Genomic DNA, 22,779 nt, shown 5'->3' with positions numbered 1-22,779 from the left:
ACATCATAATAGGCACATTTTAAATAGAGAATGGACGAAAATAGCAACTCAAATGGGAATGTCACATAAGTTATTCATATTTATCTGAGAATTACACTGTGGCTTCTTGTTATATTAGGTAGTAGCGGTTAGAGAAAGAGGGCTTTCGGGCTGAAGTCCCTAAATTCTGGAATTATTAAAAAAAGAAGAAGAAGAAGAAGAAGCTAGTGTTAATCATATCTATGCTTAAAAACTTCACGCCTCCCCCTCGCCCAATTACGAGATTAATATATAAAGTAAATAAATAGCTGTAAGGACAAGCACGTATCCATAGAGAGGCAATGTCCAATAATGGAATTGCAGTGACGAAACTTCATTTGGTAAAGTTAATACCCCCTCCGCCTCGAAACCTGAAGACATACCTTTTCTTTATTTTACTGGGAAATTTATTTGTCGCCTGAGTGCTGAAAGAGAGATTTATTGATAGAAATGGACAACAGATAAGACAAATATTTTTGCGAAACAAGAGACGAGACTTTGGCATTTCTCATTGGTCCCTCCCTATTTATAAACTGTTTGGTCCTCTCAATTTCAAAATGAGGTTTTGCAGTGATTTTTATGCACTGACGTAATAATTTGACACGCGTCTCAGTAATGTTTCTCCTCGAACAAGAACTTAATAGCGAGGATGTGACCTCTTCGCTATGTGCACCTTTCATCCATCTAGATCTAGAGATCGAGGTAGCGACCGGGACTTAAAACTTCGACCTCGATCGCGAAGTATCTTCGGTATGTCTTTATCCTTAGGATAACACAAAAGGGGCTTAAAAATAAAATAATATGGAATACAAGAAAAATGTAAGCTTTATTGATTGGGATCTTGAGGAAAGCATCTTTGTATTGAAGATGATGTGTCCGCATCTGATTGGTTGATATTTCCTCATTGTTGTTCCTATCTTTTCGTGAGCTGAAAAAGTGCAGTTCTATCAACCACGGATGACAATAAAAATTCATTGTTGTCTTTGTCTTTGTCGTGATATTCTTTGTTTCTTCTTCCGATTCCAAAGTAGTGAGTTAAAAGTCTTCAAACCTGAACAATTGAATTGATGATAACGATATAACAACCTGAAAAATACAAACAATTGTAATACTTTAGAACGAGATAACAACCTGGAAAACACAGACAATTATAATACTTTAAAACGAGATACCAACCTGGAAAACACAGACAATTATAATACTTTAGAACGAGATAACAACTGGAAAAAAAATACAATTATAATAACTGAGAACGAGAAAACAATCTGGAAAAAAGAAAATTATAATACTTTAGAACTAGATAACAACCGGGGAAATACAGACAATTATAATAATTTAGAAAATGATTTTGAAACGCATATGCAATTAAAACAGGGTGTTGAAAAGGGCTATCCAAAAGTAAACCCTTATATTTCTCTTATTTTTGGAGGTAAAGGTACCAAACTTCACGGACAACCGTACGAAGTGTCATAACTTCAGCTCTGCATGCTAAGAGAATAATACGTTATTCTCAAAATCAACCGATAGATGGCGCCATATATTTTAAATGAATTGATTTCTCATCGTTCAATAGCTCAATCATGGTATTGGTCGTGTGCCCTATTGGTGCCTGTTTCACCCGATACTGCTAGTATCATGCTCAGCGAGCGGGCTGTTGTTGCATGTGTAATACTATTGGGTGATCAAAATCCGTTGCTCCAAAATGTATGGCGCCATCTGTTGGTTGACCTTGAAAATACCGGATAATTCTCTTGGCCTACTGAGCTGAAATTCTGACACCTTGTTTGACTGTCCGTGCAATCCGATGCCTTTACCTGCAAAGACAAGAGAAATATAAGTAATATTTTTATTTCTAGTGAGCACTGTTTCTAGTATTATAAAATTCATAAGCAACATTTTGATGTTATATACGAGGAAGGATCAGAAACTAAGATTACAAGGCCGATATTTCTGGAGTTTCGTGTTATAGAGGAATGAGCAGTGCGCGGTAATTTTAATACATAGAGTTGGCAGCTGTGCGGAGTTTCAGACACCCGCCACCTATGGCGCTAGTGGTATGTAAACACAAATGGCGTCTCGTTTGGAAAACTGGTCTCGTGAAGAAGTCCGCGCAGTTATTCGATTTCTGTGGGCGAAACATGTAACCGCGGCTGAAATTCATCGGCAACTGGTAGACGTTTACGGAGAAACTGTAATATCTCGTCAGCATATAAATCGCAGAATGGTCTCAAAAGTTTGCGGCTGGTAGAGAAAACGTCACCGACGAGAAGCACAGTGGCCGATCCAGCACGGCATCAAACAGATTTGAACACAATTGGGGCATGACATAATCGACTACCCTCTCTACAGCCCGAATCTCGCTCCAAGTGCATTTCATCTGTTGCTGCACTTGAAGAAGGATCTAAGAGGCCGTCATTTCGCTTCAGATGAGGAGGTGAAAAACTTCGTGACAACGTGGGTGAACACGCAAAGACAAAATTTTTACCAGGAGGGAATCTTTCAACTCATCTCACGAAGCTACAAGTGCTTCAACCGATATGGAGATCATGTTCAAAAATAACCTAATGCAGGTACTATTTGTTGGCTGTGTCGGTTGTACGAAATAATATACAAACGTTTCATTGCAGGCTTTGTAATCATACTTTCCGATCGCTCCTCCTAAAGGATCTAATTCCCAACAGATGGCAGCACAAATCCCCTGTTTCCAGTATGTTTTGTAGGGAAAACAATATTCACAATAATTGAATGATTTTGAAGAGACAAATACCCAAACTTTGTTCAAAGACAAGTTGAATCTATATTTCGAGTATAATCCATGTACTGTTTTCCTTTTACTATTGAATGAGTCTTACTATTGGAAGCATAATTCTGCAGAGTAAAATTAAGTTCTCTCTGTACAATGAATAATTTAACGCAAGCCCGTAGATGGCAACGGACGGTGCATAATTATATTGTTGCTCACAAACGACTTAGCTGGAGCAAAACCTACAATCAGCTGAACACAGAATCACACCCGACGAAATATTGGAAGAAGTTTCATCTTCTAACTGGTCAGAAAGTAAGTTCCACTTATCCTCTTATACAGAACGACCAGCCTTTACCTACAGACAAAGAGAAAGTAAACGTTTTCGCCACCCATCCGCAGACAGTCTTTACACCTCCTCCAAACATTCACCGCCGCAGTCCCAGAGTTTCCGAAGAAACAATCAACAAATTACTACAGCCTTCTGTCCATAACATCTTAAACATCAATAATCCTTTGACTAGGGACATTACTTCTGGAGATATTCATTCCGTTATTAAGCGCAAACGTAGCACTGCTCTGGTTTCGATCAAATATCGTACAGACTTCTTAAAGAATGTTCGGCAAATTTCTTCATTTTTCTGGCTACAGTATATACCTTTATACTCCGTACTGGGTACTATCCTTCCGATTGGAAGGTTTCAAAAGTCTGTATGTTTCTTAAACCGAACAAACCGCCGGATTCTGTACAATCATATCGTCCCATCCAGCTAACTTCCACCCTGGGCAAAATCTTTGAAAAAAATACTAGTCCTACGTTTACACCTCTATATCTCTGAACGTCAACTTTTACCACTTTATCAGATTGGATTTAAACCTCATTACAGTATAAATGATCAATTATTACGCTTAACCACCATTCTTACAAATCTCTATAATAAATCTCTTCCATCCTGTCTCATCCTGATGGATCTTGAAAAGGCATTCGACTGGATTTGGCACTACGGATTATTTTATAATCTGATTAAGTTGGGTCTCCCTCTTTCATATCTGCGAGTCATATATTCATTCATACTTAACCGTATTGCCTATGTCAGTGTAAAGACGTCCTTATCTCATTCAGTCTTCCCACATACAGGGGTGCCGCAAGGCTCTAGTTTATTGCCTCTTTTATATATCTTATATGCTTGAAATTTGCCATCTACAGCGCCGAACACTTATCTATTCCAATACGATGACGATACACCCGCCTTCCTAATATTAGGAAAAACAATGCAACAAATTAACACAAATTTGCAGGCTACAATTACAGCTTTCCTCGACTGGTGTGGCAAGTGGCGATTGCCGGTTAACGAAGGCAAAACTCAGACACTAGTTGTTCTCCCATCTAAGAGTCATAGTAAAGTTCGACGTAATCCCAATTTATTGCAAATACGGGTAGGCGAACACCTTCTTCATCCATCCAAAACAGTCACATACTTAAGTATCATCTTTGGCGATAAGTTACGATGGACACCCCAGCTTCAGAAACTTGTTATGAAGGCTAAAAATAGACTACAACTTCTGTGACGTCTTGTTGGTCAGAACTGGGGTTTAAGCTCTAAGTTACTGCTTAACACCTACAAAGCCTTCATGAGAAGTGTACTCACTTTTGGTCACCTAGCATGGTGTTCAGCCGCACATAAACTTTATAATAGGCTTGAGATTCTAGAGAGACACGCCATTCTCTTAGCATATCGGATCAAACTCCCATACCTTAATACTGATCTATATGACAAAATTGACTTTCCTCCGCTCATTCACCACATCGCCCACTTGCGTCAAAAGTTTATAGGCAAGAATCTTCAGGATCGGAAGGACATCTTTCCAGATACAATATTTACAGACTTACAGCAAGAATCTCCATATAAGTACTATTATACACCACTTCGTGGCTTGCTTTCAATGTACCTTCGCAGTATTCCAGCATATCATCATCATGCTGCATTCTTCCATCATCACCTCATTCACCAGCATATTTCTCATCTTTTTCCATTATAGCACTGCCTATCTTCACCACTAATAAGGGCTCTCCATACGTCTCATCAGTCCTGAGTCGCCCCAGGGCAGAAGATTAACATGCATTTGTCTCTTGTAGCATCACTATAATGTGTTGTAACATCCAGAGCACCTCATTCTTCACTTTCCATTAGTCGTCAATTTCTAATAATATATTTCAACAATACTCCGTATATTCCACAATATTTGCTTCTGCACTGTTTATTATCATTCTATTTTGCACCTAGGTTATTGTTTTGTACATGCACCTTTGTTTTCTAGTTGAATATTATTGTTGTAACATTTGTTTAATATGTTATTATTATTTATGTATATTTCTTTCACAGCTCATTGACCATCTATAAATTAAATAAAGAATAAATGATGATCACAAATCCCAGGCCAAGAGAGAGGGCGAAACCTTCTAGTGGCAGATTGTAATGACCTCCTAGTTACTCAATTGCTTTACGATAAAAAATGCTTTTCCACTAATTGATACCCCTCAACTTCTTGAATAAAGAAATCAAATATTACTTGCACCCAGAGCTGGATTTAGATTTGGTGGGGCCCTAAGATATTGAAGGTAATGGGACTCTTTATGTGTCCAAATGAACGTAGGACTCTATATACAGAAATGAAGAAACCAGTGATATTTTAGGAAGCAGGGTAGCAGAAGAGGCCCCACTACTTACACCGTAGGAATCTTCACAAACGAAGCATTGTTACTATATGTAGATTTTACTTTATTTATTGCTTTTCTTATATTTTGGAAATGTGTATTCAATTTTTTTTTCCTTTAATTTTTGAGGCCCCATGAGCGTGGTTCCCTAAGCTATAGCATATTTAGGTTACACGTAAATCCGGCACTGCTTGCACCTACTCACTTAAAAACAAACAAAAAAGAAAAAAGAAACATGACTCAAAAAGTGCACGTATTATTCTCTAATTATTTATTTAATTTGTTTTTGGATAAAGTTTGAATATTCATCTCTTAAATTTGATTGAAATATTGTGAATACTATTACTCCTTACAAAATACATTGGAAAGATAGAAAATACGATGCCATGTATGTATTGGTTGAATACTCATTCTTAAATCTTATTGAAATACTGTGAATGTTATTACTCTCTACAAAATACATTCAGAAGATAGGAGGTACGTGTAAAGTGACCAGACGTCCGATTTCAGCCGGAACAGTCTCTTCTTTTCAACTGTTGTCCCATTTTTTTCTTATACTCAAACGGGACTCGTAATGTCCCGTTTCTGAACAAATACAGTGAAACCTCCCTTAACGGACACCTCTCAATAACGGACACCTCTATAATACGGACAGATTTTTTTGTCCCGGCAAAAATATATGTTCTCTTACGGAACAAAACCCTCCCTTTTACGGACACTCTCAGATACGGACGCGGACAGTCCTTTTTTCCCGCAAAACGTTTGAATAGCCTCTTCATAACGGACAGTAATTATTCTCGTTTCTGCCATATATTTACAGTAGACAGAAGTCTTTTCCCCACAAAGACCTATCATGAGTCTAGACTTGATGAACTATCAAACAGAGTAGCTTCAAGCTGAACTTGAATTTTTTCTTTTTTTCTGTCCGCAATAAACTGGTTTCTGGTGGAAATCCTAGAAAATTTTCAATAAGCAATAACACTCATGCAGGGTTAGTCATAAGGCCAGGAATTCTATGCGAAAGACCTTCCCTTCCCTAACAAATTTAATTCTTTTCGTCTGGACCTTGCATCTTTACCGACAATTTCATAGATAACAAAAAAACATTGTTTGTTTTACAATAACATTTTCAACGAGCAATGCTACCACTCTTACTTTTTTGGAAAAGAAACATTTTTCTTTTACTCATGATACTGGAACAAGTCTGGGTTGGAGTTTTCCCGGCTTCCTCTTTCATTTTCTCTAAAAGGATATTCTTTGTGATTGGGCCTGGGTCAATAAATATGCACCCCCAAATAGCTTGCCTTTTCATCCATTCTGTCAACGAAGATGCCGCGCCAGTACACAAACACACCCACACACTTGTTTCTTCTGCAATCGTACTGAGGATTTTTAGAGGACACTTGCTAATGAGTTTTATTACCGTTGTAGAGGAAAAAGCATGCCTATTTCGTTAAACATTGCCCAGCTATGATTTAATAGGCTATGATTTAAGAGAAATGAATTTCTCCTTCATTCCTCCCAGTCAAATTGTACTAAATAAGACTATTTTCATATTGAATTTTACGTATTTAAGCCCATACATAATGTATTTACTGACATTACTGCATACAATTACCCTTATGAGAAATTAAATTTCTGTAACCTCTCTATAACAGACACCTCTCAGTAACGGACAAAACTTCATGTCCCATTGCTGTCCGCTATTGAGAGGTTTCACTGTACTAACAAAACGTCCCGAAAATATTATTCAAAATATAAATGATCAGAGCAAAGTTTCTCTTTCGTTAAAATGACTGTGTAGGAAAACTATTTTGGTACTTTTTTAAAATGCTACCAATGCTAAAGTGTTTTGATGTAATCGTGGAGTGAGAGAAATTTTCGGTGGGCGAAGAGACATTATTTAACTTTAACAAGCAAGCATTCTTTATAATCAGAAGAGGCAGTTCGGGTTAGGGTTGCCAACTGGCCGGTTTTTCACCGGCCTGGCCGGATATATTGCTGTTATTTTGATTAAAGCCGGTGACCGGTCAAACTTCTTACAAACCCCTTTGTGACCGGTTTTTCAAATTTGTATCTAGTTCAAAGTATAGATTTAAAAAGTAACTTTCATTCTGTGAATCCAAAACTGTCACTTTTCACTATCTATCAAAGATGAACATATTTTGTTCATCTGTTTAGACAATTTTAAAGAGATGACAGGGACTGTATCAGGGAAAATTTGAAACTGACTTGTAAGGAATTTTATTGAGAGTGAAAAATGACTTCTTAAAGCAATATTTTGTAGTTGAAGTATACGTTTAAAGAATAAACTTCATTTTCCAAGTCCAAAATTGTCACGTAAAGATTAATATACTTTTGTTCATCTGTTTCGATAATTTTAAAGAAATGGCAGTTACTGATGAATACATAAAATGATCAATGCCGATTTCAGTTTCTCATTTAAAGCACAACGTATATATTAAGATTATTAGTGAATGTACAAAGGATTATGCAGAATAAAGGTGCACTTTTGTTCACGATAGTACATTTCCTTGCCATGGATGGGTCCGAACCACTGGCGTCATTTCAGATTTCGCTTGAAGGAGGGCAAGTGCATGACTGAAATAAGACTTTCACGTTTTCTAGTAGTATATTAATAGACAATCGATCAAAGTATACTTATTCTTCAAACTCTTCGGAGAGGGGAGAAATTGCCCCTTCTGCCTCCCCTGGTCCGAACAGAAATACTTAACACTTAGACTTATATCATAGGAAATTTTCGGGGGTGCCGTTTTTTTTATTTATCAGAGTTGGCAACCCTAGTTCGGATGTCTGGTTGCATTTCCAGTTTATGAGTATATGAGTGAAATGAAATGAGTATGAAGTTCTGCAAAAACGACACAACACAAAGGAAATGGTTAATAAGACAAATGCTGAGTTATAATATTCTGTCCGGGTGCGACTCTAGACGCAATGGGATATGGGAGGAGACCCTGTTAGTAACAAGCAGATTTTGGTACCAACACTCATTGGGAAATTTTATGCTGTGCCTGGAACTTGCAATTGTTGGGTATTATTTAAGAAACTTTTTACTTTTACTTGGGCAAAGTAGCATTACTTTTACTTGAATATTTTGTAACTTGGAAACGTTGCTGGAGCCGGAAATTCAATCTGAGAATTTTACCCCAGGAGCAGACGATGGAATTAGTTACGGCTGCAGTCAACAGGATCGCTAATATCTTTTTCGTTGCATTGTGGGAACGATTTGAGTTTCCATTAGGTATATAGGGAATGGTGAATCAAGATGATAAGTGAGAAGTGGTGTGACGTGGAATCGAGTAACTAGCAGGTAGGTGGCTGCATGTAGGGATAAATTCCGCTTTTGGGGGTGTCAGACATTTCTTTTATAAAACTGTTACTTTTTGCTAAATATAAGCTGATTTGGTTAGGTTAGGTGCTTCAAGAGAAGTTTAACTTTATAGTTACCTTCACGTTTTGTATAGATCGGCAATGGTTGTTATATATATATATATATATTACAGTGAATGGTTAATGAAGGGAGCATTAATGGTAATTGGAGATTTCAAGATTGGAGGACAGGTCATTAACAAAATTAGGTATGCAGATAACACGGTTATTAGAACTAGAACCGAAGGACTACATGAGATAATTGACAAAATAGCTGACACTGGGAAATTATATGGATTGGAAATCAACATCGAAAAATCGAAAGTCATGAGAATATCCCATGGAAATGGGCCCTTACAGGTCAGAGTTGAACAAAGAGTACTTGAAGAGGTTGACCATTTAAAACATCTGGGAAGTATTTTGACAAGAGACACTTACTGCATCAAAGAGATCAGGTCAAGAATTGCGATAGGTAAAGAAGTATTCAACAAGAAAAGGCCACTCTTAACTAGCAGCCTTAATATTGGACTAAGTGCTATGTATGGAGCATTGGACTATATGGTTCAGAGACTTGGATATTACGGCAGTTAGAGAAGAAACATTTAGAGAGCTTCGAAATATGGTGTTGGAGGAAAATGGAGAAGATAAAATGGACAGAAAGAGTAACAAACGAAGATGTTTGAAAAACGGATAGGAGAGAAGAGGATGCTTCTAGCCACCATCCTTCGTAGAAAGGCCAATTGGATTGGACACATCTTGCGAAGAAATTGTCCTCTTCATACCGCCATAGGAGGAAAGATGGAAGGAAAGCGAGGAATAGGAAGAAGAAGAACACAAGTTATAAATGATTTGAAAAAAAGAAGAAAATATTGAGAGTTGAAAGAGGAAGCTGAAAATGGACAAACATGGAAGAAACATTTCTAGTTCCACTGAAAATTAGGAAGAAAGTAAATAAGAAAATAGAAGAAACAGCCTCACTAGTCCCAGAACCTGCCGAAAGGCAGAATATTTAATAATAATAATAACAATAATATATATATATATATACACAGGCGCGGATCCAAGGAGGGCTATAGTCCCCCCTTGACGCTCAGGTATACACTGGATAAAATGGGCTTCAATCCTCTTTTACACTGGATAAAGCGGCAAACTATGGTTTAGCCCCTCCCTTGATCATATCCTGGATCCGCCACTGTATATATATATATATAGTTTTGTTTGCCGAAATGCAGAATTAACTCGCAGATAGTCCAACACGAGGAGCTACACTTTGAATGACAACCTGTTTTCATTGCATTGTAATAAATGGAGGTATGTTGTATACCAGGATATGCCTTGTAGCCTATACACTTATGACTTAGCCTTGTATATACGATGGTTGTATATATTAGCCTATACACTTATGACTTAGCCTTCTATATACGATGGTTGTATGTATTAGCCTATACACTTATGACTTAGCCTTGTATATACGATGGTTGTATGTATTAGCCTATACACTTATGACTTAGCCTTGTATATACGATGGTTGTATGTATTAGCCTATACACTTATGACTTAGCCTTGTATATACGATGGTTGTATATATTAGCCTATACACTTATGACTTAGCCTTGTATATACGATGGTTGTATATATTAGCCTATACACTTATGACTTAGCCTTGTATATACGATGGTTGTATATATTAGCCTATACACTTATGACTTAGCCTTGTATATACGATGGTTGTATATATTAGCCTATACACTTATGACTTAGCCTTGTATATACGATGGTTGTATGTATTAGCCTATACACTTATGACTTAGCCTTGTATATACGATGGTTGTATTACACTTATGACTTAGCCTTGTATATACGATGGTTGTATGTATTAGCCTATACACTTATGACTTAGCCTTGTATATACGATGGTTGTATGTATGTTTTACAACTTAAATCTATATTTTAATTTCAGGATATAAATACAGTGCTAACCAACTTATTCTTACCTTGTTTAGGACTCTTTTTCAATGGACTAGGATGTGGCTGTTTCCTTTCTGCCTGAGAACGACACTATTGACCTAATACCTTTCACAGAAGTCTGAAAGATACAAGAAAAGATATCGAATTAGTACGTTTTTTTTTTTTAATGATAAATAATATTTTAAATGTTATAATAATATACGTATACATTAAATGTTCAGCAGTGGCGAAGCGTACTATGAGGCTGTGAGGCTGGGCCTACCCTGTTTTTCATCGTATATTTTCTTTATCTTTGGTTTCTTATAAAATAGTCAATACTTCAACACTTCGGGTTTTTCGATAACAAAATAGTAGGTTGGCAACACTTGGAGACCCTTCCGTCTGAGCCTCACTAGCTCGCTAGACAGGTTTACTGGCTATGCTGCTCAGGCAGCGAAGCTACTATCACTGGGATTGCGCTCGAAGGCTTACCTCAGGGAGTTTAGTTTTAGCTTTGAAGGCATCTTTCAATGCTAATATGTTATAAAATGAGTTCCTTAACACAGAGTAAGAAGTTTCTATGTGCGTACAATTATGTGTTTCTATTAGTGATAATTTGTTTAATTTAGGTATATACTTTCAGGAGTTATTCAGAGTAGCTTTTTCTTTTCATACATGGACCATAATAGCTTCTAGAATAGAAGTCTGATACACTAAACATACATAAACTTACCAAATGCCACAGTACAGTATAAAATAATAATACTTCTGTGTAATTTCCATTTCATAGACTCAGTGGTGTATTTACGATTTTGTTTCTGGGGGCTTTGCTAACTTTATTCCTGGAAATGTGAAAATTCTACAATATATATATATATATATATATATATATATATATATATATATATATATATATATATATATATATATATATATATATATATATATATATATATATATATAACAATAAAAAAGTAGGGATAAAATTTCGGTGAGTGCTTAAGCCCGAAAACCACCCCCTTAAATATGTCACTGCATAGAAAGCAATATTAAATATCTTGCGTTGATTGAAATCAAGTTCCTTCTGAGCATTAGAATTTCTAGCGAAGTCATTATCAGATGATACATTAATTAAATGCAGTATTGTACTTACTTGAAAGTGGGAGATGCAAGTAACAAACGCTTATCCAAGAAATTTGACAGTTGACTGTAGGAATGTACTTTCATTTTCTCTCCCTCCATTTCAAATATGCAGGAAATGAAAACAGCAAGTGAGGAGGAAATTCCCCTCATCACTGCTGCAAGTTCCAGACAGAGGAAAATATGAACTGCACTTCAAAATATTTGTAGTGGAGCTAAATAGGAATATTCCATTCATACATATTGCGTGTTTTATTAATTTAAATATGTGTTTAATAATAATAATAATAATAATAATAATAATAATAATAATAATAATAATAATAATAATAATAATAATAGATACTTTCCGTCTACTTTTGCTTATATAAATTCATTCTTTCTTGTTAAATTAAACAACAAAAAACTATTATGTATACATGCACATAAATTTAAACAGTGTTAGAAACACAGCTAACAAAGTTCTTTAAAATAAATAGATTTGGTAGTTTCTTTTATTTAACTTAATAAGGAAAACCAAATTTTAACCATAATTTTAAACATTTTATGATACATTAAATGTTATTTGTGTTATTAGTTTATTGGATCTACCCTACTTGTGGGATTACGCTTCGCCACTGATGTTCAGATCATATTTTGAAAAAAAAAAAAAAAAAATGAACTCTGGTGGGTAATAAAGAAGATCACTCACTAGAAGTTACAACTTCGTCCGCTAGATGTCAATCGCTGGAGGATGTTTGCTGCCATCCAACGGCGTGATATGTAACCTAGTGTTCGTAGTTTGAGAGAAATTTCCCTAATCTAGGGAAAATTCGTAAGTAAATTTAGCAAAATGGGAAAAAGGGAATTTTTTACATTAAAACATGAAAATTCAGGAAAATTCTAGCACAAACTGATTGACCAATATAAATGCTTTAACTTTTCTTTATTCTACTTAAATGAACCAATACAATAATAATGGTGTGCGTGCTCAAAGTAGCATAATTTCCATCCATTGTTACCTGGATGTATTTGTGTGTATTTATAGTTGATGATTTAAAAGATAACTATAAATATATGCCTATATTAAACACCACAGCATAATACAAATTAAAATTGAAGCGCATAATTGGGGAAGGGGACAGCCAAGGGCGCCGATCCAGGGGGGCCCGGCCCCCTCAAAGCTCATGTGGACCCCCATTGTATTTATGAATATTCAATATTTGGCATAATTTGAATGCAAATTGGCTTAAAATCCTCATATATATATATATATATATATATATCAGTGTTGGGTAAGTTACTTGTAAAAATGTAACGCGTTACAAGTTACTTTACTTTCTCTTAAAATGTAACGCGTTAGTAACGCGTTACTTGCCTCAAAAAGTAACTGTTACTTTACTTCGAAAGTAACGCGTTACTAACGCGTTACTTTTAGGTCCGAAACATTAAATATATGTGAAAAAATCTTATTACTTTAGTTTTCCGTACTACTATTACTACTGCTATTATTATTATTATTATTATTATTATTATTATTATTATTATTATTATTATTATTATTATTATTATTATTACTATTGCATGTTCTGAATCGATGTATGTAAATGCAAGGACAAATTTTTACTTGACAACTATATGAACATTTTAATATAATGTAACATTGACTAAAATGCCATACTGCGTTACACGTACGGATGGGCACGAGTGAATTCGAGCAAGTTTTCTTTGAAACTCGATTCGACTAGAAACAGACATCTTTGAGCTCGACCCGAGAACTCGGCTTGAAAAATCTCCTCCAACTCGACTCGAATTCGGGTCGAGTCGAGCCAAATCTGGTGTATAGTATCGAGTACTCTTCAAGTATCTTATATAGACAATATACTTATTATCAACGGTACTACTACTACCACTACAACTTATTTTTTTCTTCTTCTTCTTCTTCTTCTTCTTATTATTATTACTATTACTATTACTATTATTATTATTATTATTATTATTATTATTATTATTATTATTATTATTATTATTATTATTATTATTATTATTATTATTATTATTATAACAACACTGTGTATAAATATGAAAGACAGGCGGTTTATATATGAATACTAAAAAGGTAGTTGATTGCCAACCTCCGTAGTCGTGAAGTCTAGAGTCAAGGACATTGTTCACGAGCTTCTGAATTTGGATTGAGGGTCTAGGTTGAGTATTCGGGCTCGAGCCAAACATTGTTAAAGTTATAGGGCACTGCCCAAATATCTTCAAAACTGCTCGGCCCGGGTTTAGAATTGTCAACGACTCGAGCAGATCGGCTCACAGCTCATTCACTATCGACCCGAACCGAGAAGTGAGCTAAGCCAACAGCTCACCCAACCGAGTAGGCTAGAGCCCTTCACTCAGTTGAGTCGAACCGAGCAGATGGCTCATCCCAACCAACCAGCTCTAGCCGATGGTTCACCCCAAGCGAGCCGGCTGGAGCCATCGGCTCAGTTAAGCCGAGCCGAGCTAAGCTTGTTATAAAAAATCTCTTGTAGTCTCGTTATCGAAACGAGACGAGATGCGAGCAGTGTCCCCTCTCGTGAGCAACACTAAAAGTATGCAATATTACTGCTTAGCTTACATTTCTCATGGCTTTCGCTTTCCAGTGTAATCAGGCCATGATTTCAAAACGAGTTAAAACGAGCGAGTTATCTAACTCGACTCGACTCGAAACTCTACGCCAAAACAGTGAATCGGCTTGGAACTCGACTCGAGGATATTACTTTTGACTCGACAAGAAAATCGACTTCGATTCGAGTCGAGTTTTAGCTTGACTCGTGCCCATTCCTATGCGTTAGAAAAAATGGTTGCTTATTATTATTATGCTAAACTGATTATATAATAATAATGTTGCTATGTAAAATTAAAAATACAGAATATGGAGAAACATTACACTACAACTGACAAAATGAGAACACATGAATTGGGGGTGAATCAAAATTTGCCAATAACTAAAATCGATACATGCTTTTTAAAGCTAATTGTTTCAAACTCTATAATTAACGGTACTTTAGGATATGCAAACGGATCTAAAAGAACCCTAATATTACATACCATCAACATTACATCAATAAAGTAGGCCTGCTCATCAAAACAGTTTATTCATATTAACCCCTTACTGAATGTTTTTAATTATGGCACCCTAGTTGTTGATAAATATTTCCCGCCGGAGCACCACTTTACTTTTAAATTCTGTTCACCATCATCTTCAGATTTTAAGAAAAAGTATTTTTCCAAATGTTCGAACGATAAAATATTTTCGTTCTCCATCTTTATAAAAACAACACCAATCAAAGTAAAATAGACTACCAGTATCATTGCACTCGTAGTTCACTCACTGAATGTTTTGATTTGGAGCTGTCAAAATCTAAGACAAAATCTTCCAGGTGCTTGCAATCAGTACACGTGATTTCCCTGAAGCTCTCCACATCTTCCAAAATGAGCAAGTGGCACTATATTTTGTTATGTAAATAAACAAATCAAATTGTATCTATGAATGCATTTGCAAGCCTACCAACATAAAGTTCATCATTGCACATCGCGATTTCCCGTTCCGCCTTACATTAAGATGAAAAGTGATAACAGGTTTTACATGCAAATTTCATTGCTAGAGGTCATAAGGCGAAACGGGAAAAGGCAAACAGTGCAGGAATTGTCGGTCACTGACATCGTTCATGCTTTATTGTTCCATTCTGAGAAATTCACTTATAGGAAAAACATTTGTTTCCCAAAAAATATACATATATTGTAGTTACTCATCCGAAATGTAACGCGAAAAAAGTAACGCAAACTAGGTACGTTACTTAAAAATTTGTAACGCGTTACCGTTACAGTTACTTTGGAAAAAATGTAACGCGTTACTAGGAAACGTTACTTAAAAAGTAACACGTTACAAGTAACGTGTTACTTGCGTTACGTTACTTCCCAAGACTGATATATATATATATATATATATATATATATACCTTCTGCATCTGAATGAGCCCTCCAAATTTACAGAAAAATCGGCGCCCTTGGGGACAGCAATACTTGAAATCAAAAATTGAGCTTCCCAATCACCGTTAATGCAACCCGAACTTTTATATCTTTGTGAATTTTATGTGTTTGGTTAAATTGTATTAAGCGTATGTACCAGTAAATCGATTTTTTTTTTCAGTGGAGACAAATGTTGGTTACAGTGCATCTTAGAACAATCGGAAACGGAAAAAAAGTGTCTCGCAATGCCACAAAAGATAAGAAAGTTTATAGAACTACCTAAAGACGAAAAACAATTTTACAAAATATGGTTCAAAATAGTGGTTCGATTATGAAAAGTGTAAAGGTTGACTTATGCCAGTGGAGGATAATAGTGAAAACTGTAAATGGTTTTTATGTAGCATGAAGTTGTGTTACGAAAAAAAAAAAAAGCGAAATAGAAAAACATTCTCTAGACAAAAAAGCATCTGTAAAATTTTAAAGCAATGTAAAATTCACTCTTTATGATCTCTTCCTTTCTTGAAAACGAATAAGAAAAAGCTCATGAAGACGAAGCAAAAGAAGCAGAAATTTTCTTGTCGGCTTTTACAAGAGAGCATGATATTCCTTGTGTACAAACGCATTTGTATGTAAATTGTGTAAAGTTTGTAATGAGTTAATCTAAATAGAAGACTTAGTTATTTCTATTTTTGCTTACTATATAAAATTTTAATTCCTCATTACCCTTTCACAAATCAACAGAAGACATCGGAAGAAAGTTATGTAAGTATTTTCGTTTTAAGTTCATTACAAATTGTGTGGAATCATTACTGTTGAAGCATTATTATCTTTTTTTTTTGTTTTTTTTTTTTTTTACTATTTTGGTTGGCACTTCCTTTAATATAATTAAATTAATCGTATCACATGAATTTTGGCATAGGAATTGGACAATCGACAAACTAGGGACATTTTGATAAGAAAGGGGAAAAATTTGTGTCAGTCGAGGGAAATTTTCTCACGGAAACCTACGAACAAGGGCGCTCATTAGGGGGACAAGATGGGGCGCTTGCCCCCTAGAGGAAATTATACTTGGGAATATCGAAAACAATAGAATTTTTACATTATTTACAGCAAAATTTGAAACTATATTTGAAACGTCGCTTATACTTGCCCCTCTTGGAAACCACAACATGGGCGACCTTGCCTACGAACACTGTTCAATAGTAGAAAAGGTGATATCTAGGGCTCGGGACTTTATACCCTATAAAACTGTAAAATATGTATGTAAATATGTCATAAAAACTTGAAAAAATGTCACGAAAATTTAAAAAAAAGTCATCCCCTGAAAGCACAGAAAAAATTAGAATATGAGCACTTAATTTACATACTCATTTTTAGGGAACATTTTGTGGTTTCATTTTTTGGTATTTTTTAAAATGTTTTATTTGAACTTAGTTGACAGCTACAAAAGGAACATTTTCCAGTTGTGTTTCTAAACAGATTTTTAAAGGAAAGTTCTATCGTGTTTTTTAATGTTTTATTTTACTTAGCTTACGGTTACATAACGAACATTTTGCAATAAAATAATTATAGAAGGTTCTTCGTGTTAATTTGAACAGCTTGTAATGAATCTCTTGAACTTGTGATTTCAGTTTCTTATAGTTGAACACACACACACACATAAATGGAGAGAATGTATATATTTCAATGTTATGCTATGCTATACACTTCAAAATGAAAAATAAAGATCGGACAAATCAACATGCAAAAATACAAGTAATTTTAAGCATTGCATTGAGACACGAAGACCTTCTTCAGGTTCTCTTCTGTGAAACTTCGCCTATTATCTACAAGCAGCGACTTAGCGTGAGAATGTACGGTACGTTCCACATAGCACGAAGTCAAAGGAGCAAACCTCAAACATACTGTATCTGCAGGTGTTAAATCTTCAACATTTTTGAGAGTTAATTCTCCGTTAGCACTCAGAACAGCGGCGATGTTGGTGAAAGTGCCATATTGAGGATTATTGTTCAGGATGGCAGTGAACTTATCTTTCACCAAATCTGCTGTTGGTTCCTTTGCTGTTGACAACTTTGTTCTAACGTCTTCTACGGTTTCAAGACAGTCATGCACACTGAGACCATTTGTCTCCAATCGCTCAATGGATGCCACCAGAAACCCAAAATTGCAGAAATGTACACAATATCATCTTTTAATTTAATATCATTAAGCAATTCATGAACAACACTAATACATGCTGCATCTTTAGTTTGAAATCCAACAACTATTTCGGCAAGAATAGGCAGATTGGCGAAGTAATATTTAATCGCTTTAAGCCATGTTCCCCACCTTGTCACCACCGGTTGTGGTGGCAAACCGGGGCAGCCTCCTTTAGGGCCTGGGGTCGTGATGGACACTTCATGAAAATTTTCTTCATATTTGACACAAATCGATCTACGTTGGGGCATCTCGCTCTAATTTCTTCATATAGTCTGTGAACTCCGTGTGCCAGACAGGTAATGTGGATCATTTTGGGATATAGAACTTTCAAGGCTTTTCCTGCTTTCACCATATACCTAGCTGCATCCGTTACAAGTACGAGAAGCCTGTTACGAGGAACGCCTTCTGGAAAAACCACCTGCATTGCGATTTCAATACAGCCAGCGATTGTAGAATGGTTAACTTTCTCCAACTGCTGAACATGCACAAGGAACATTTTTCCAGCCTGTTCCGGTTCCAAAATACGAAACACAACATTGACTATATAACGTCCGTAACAGTCTGTCGTTTCGTCCACTGATAACCAGAAATTTTTATTTTTCACTTTCTGCCGGATGCTACACATAGTTTCACTATAGACATTTTCCACATAGACCTTCCTAAGTGTGGATTCGTGTGGGATTTCCTTGTCGCAGTACTTATCCAAAAACTCACGAAGATTTGGGTTTTCCAGCTTCCACAGAGGGATATCAGATGCGATAAATGCTTTACACAAGTCCTTGGAGAAAGGACATTCGACTGTTCTGGGACGATGTCACATGTTGAAGTAGCGTTTGTGATTTCGCTTTCTTCCTACGCACATTTCTTTTATGCTTCGTCGTATCTAAATGTTGCAATACAGAAGTTCTCTTCGAATATTCCACACTGGATTCACAGAATTTACAGAACAATATCTTGTCATCTGTAGAGAACATATCGCTCTCAAATTCTGCAACGTATGCTCTCAACTTCAACGAAACAGATTGCTTCATAGGAGGCATTCTCTACACTTGCTCCACTGCACGCCTGGCTAAAACTACTGTTGATTTTGACTGACGTAAAAATAACTATTTTTTCAGCACAAAATGCTAATTTGTTTGTTTTTGTTAGAAAGGAAAAATGTAAAGAAAAAAAGAACAGTTGTGATTGTCGTACGTACCTTCAACAATGACCAGAGAGCTTTTTGTTTTAAACGATTTTCGGCATTATAACGCAAGGCGGTATTATTTATCCCGTACTAAATTTTAACCTGGTAGAAAACCAAATGCGTTTCGCATAGTTTGATGCAAGTTCAATCGACAACAGCGAGAACACGGATTTTATTACTTTGGCAGAAGGCACATAAGTAAAAGTTAAAAACTTATCGATTTTGTGCAAGTATATCGCAATATTCATTCATTCATTCATTCATTCATTTATTTATTTGCCTGTTTCATTAGCTTACAAAGCATGAGAAATTCTCATGTAAGCATTACAGTTGTCAGAAAGAAAAAGAAAAAAAACATACAATATTGTCAAGTACCAGAGGTATACATCATGCATCTTTGTAAAACATAAAAAACCACATAAATAGGATATATTAAGTATAAAAACATTATAATTTACATCTAATTAGGTAACTGTTTGTACCACACCAGGCATGTACTCACGGGTAAGTATCTGTTACCAACTCTTCAGTTAATGAGTCATTTAAATATTCTTTAATTGTATAATAGCACTTTTCAGTGAGTAGATTATATAGTCTTACCAAGAATGGAAACATTGGTCATATTTTTCAAGTACAGAGGAAGTTTATTATACAATCTGACACAATTCATGTACACGGTTTTGCTTATATTAGCATATTTTTGATGCATCACAAATATGTCACTACCTTGTCTTGTATTATGGCTATGAACATTTTTGTTAAAGATAAAAAGATGCTTGTTTTTCACAGTAAAAAGAATAGATTTATAGTTGTATAAGCTGGGGAGTGTTAAAATTTTTGCTTCTCTGAAAACCTTTTTACATGTCGATTTTGTGGGTAACCCAAAAATTATTCTAATCGCTTTCTTTTGCAATCGGAAAGTGCTTAAACTATTTTCAGCAGATCCCCAGTGTATTATGCCGAAGTTAATTAATGAATTAAACTTGGCGTAGTAAAAGCTAAGAAGTGCTTCTCTCGATACAGTACCTTGAAGTTTGTATAAGGCAAAACACACGCTACTTAGTTTCTTGTTTAAAGTGCAGATATGAGCAGACCATGAAAGATCATCACTTATGATTACACCTAAAAGCTTTGTTATGCAAGAATATTGGAGTAAGTTAGAAGATATTTTTATTCTAGGTGATATATGCGGTTTTCCTGGAAAATGAAAATGTAAGAGAATCGACTTATCATGATTTATAATTAACCTATTCGCTGTTAACCATTTTACTAATTTGTCCGTAAAAATGTCAGATTTCCTCTCAACTTCTTCTATTGATTTTCCTGATATTATCATACTGATGTCATCAGCATATAGAATACATTTTGCTGGATGCATACATTCTAACAAGTCATTTATATATATCAGGAAGAGAATAGGACCCAAAATGGAACCTTGAGGAACACCTCTAATTACAGCTGATAAAGACGAACAAGTTGTTTGAAACCCATCTGCAGCTAATTTTGATATTTGTACCGCTTGTTGCCTAATATATATATATATATATATATATATATATATATATATATATATATATATATATAGAAATAGCTATGTCTTATCATTAGAAAAATGAAAAAATATGTTTCCAAATTGGAAAATGTGGAAAATAGGTCAAAATATGTCCTATCAACTTTGCTTATTTCAGTTGATTTTCGCCTGATACGTGAAGATCTCACCCCATTATCCGATTTCCATGTAAAATAAATATATGTTATAACATAAACTCCCGGGCCTTAGTGATGTCGATAGCCACCGTTAAAGTCTGCGTTACAAATGAATATGTTAACGAATCGGCTCCATTAAGGAACTTGGCCGAGATATAAAGGTAATCAAAAAAGTTCTGCGCTTTTTGTGGAGGTTTGTGCTCAACTGGCTCTCACACCGTGAATTGAATGCGAATGAAGATAAACGAAGATCAGTTGTTCGTGTGGATATATCCAACATACTACCTGGTTGTGGCAGTTTTAGTTATACCGTGAACTTGAGTAAGAACAGAGTGAATATGGAACCTTCACAGAGCGTCATAAGGGCGCGTATGCTGTACGAGTTCAAACTGAGATCAAACGCCTGGTGTCGTGATTACGCGGACAGTGCAGTGGTGGTTTAAAAAGTTTAAAGACGGTGACGAAACACTCGAAGACACCACGTGCCGGAAGACCAACATATATACAAAATGAAGATATTCAGGCAGCAATTGAGGTGAACAGTGGCCAGACATGTGAGGAACTGGAATAGGGTGACGAGACGTACTGATTTTCGCAGTATAGTCAGTTTTTCAAAGAGCTCTCCTGCGTGTTGCGAGAGACGCCTAGAAAATCGAGAAATATACTTTTTTTTAAATCTCCTGAGTTAACTCATTTCCAATTTCTTAATATTTCATTCTTTATTCACAACATTTTGAATCACAGGCACTCTTTTCATGTATGATGAACCGCTGTGTTTTTTAACACTCTTCAAAAGATTAGGGATGGAGAACAATCAACAAGCCATTGTTTTACAATATATTGTTTCTACTTAGAAGGGTTTGTTGAGATATTGGTAAAGCAGGAAAGGTTTCGTTTTCAACTTATAACAGTGATGCTCCGAAAATCGATTTAAAAAAATCTTTAGCCCAACACGAAGTTTCACTCTACGTTCATAAAAATAAAACCACTTTGTCATTCATCAAGGCATTTGAAGTTGAGGTTAATTCCTGGAATACTTTTGTTCAGTACTTTTCTTTTCTACAAAAACGAATGATTAACTAAAGGTTAACTACTTTTCGTTTGTCAGAATCTGGCCACCCTAAACTAAAGCTACAATTCAGTGTGAGTGAAGAACCCATTTGACAGCACCTCCATCAACTTGGGAAGCACTACAAGTTGGGTTTATGCAGTGGTGTCCCCCCCCTCAACTCCATGACGCACCCCCTCAATTGTTTATCCGTAGGTGTTCTTCCATGAAAAAAATCTTTTCGATTAATTTTTACACCCCCTCAAACATATTTAGATAGATTTTTAACCCCCCCAAATATTTCAATGACGCAGTTTGCGTCATAGCCCCCCCCTTGTGGGCACCCCTGGTTTATGGTTTCCACATGATTTGACTCCGAGCCAGAAGTCAATGCCAGCAGACACCTGTGTTTCTTTGCTGTCTCGTCTGAGGAAGGAGCCATTTCTGGACAAGATGTTGACATGTGATAAGAAGTGGATCCTGTACGAAGCTCCACGGCGCCATCATTATTGGTTAGCATCGCATGAGCCATTCCTGTGCTATACTCTGTTCGTGCCACGTGGTAACCATTAACACATACCATGTCGTGCCCATGCCATTCCCCTACTATGCTCTGTGCATGCCAGTGATAACCATTAACCCTTATGTCCACACTGGGTTACCCGGGTAACCCACCGCGTTTTGAATAG

General features: G+C 35.9%; 1 protein-coding gene across 1 annotated transcript in view; it reads right to left on the bottom strand.

Moving 5' to 3' along the window:
* Nucleotides 1-825: 825 nt before the first annotated feature.
* RSG7 (Regulator of G-protein signaling 7) overlaps nucleotides 826-22,779 on the bottom strand; it is a 214,040-nt gene continuing 192,086 nt past the window's right edge. Inside the window, exons 13-14 of the mRNA XM_081758294.1 lie at nucleotides 10,862-10,953; nucleotides 826-1,104 (exon numbers count right to left, since the gene is read on the bottom strand). Of these exons, the coding sequence (XP_081614420.1) occupies nucleotides 10,888-10,953 (66 nt within the window). The 3' untranslated portion in view covers nucleotides 826-1,104; nucleotides 10,862-10,887. The remainder of the gene's footprint in view (nucleotides 1,105-10,861; nucleotides 10,954-22,779) is intronic.

Source organism: Thermobia domestica, chromosome 5 (genome assembly GCF_964235325.1).
Source record: "Thermobia domestica chromosome 5, izTheDome1.hap1.1, whole genome shotgun sequence".
NCBI classification, from domain to species: domain Eukaryota; kingdom Metazoa; phylum Arthropoda; class Insecta; order Zygentoma; family Lepismatidae; genus Thermobia; species Thermobia domestica.
Note: the sequence above shows the minus strand (reverse complement) of the source record. Positions and strands in the feature narration are given on the sequence as shown.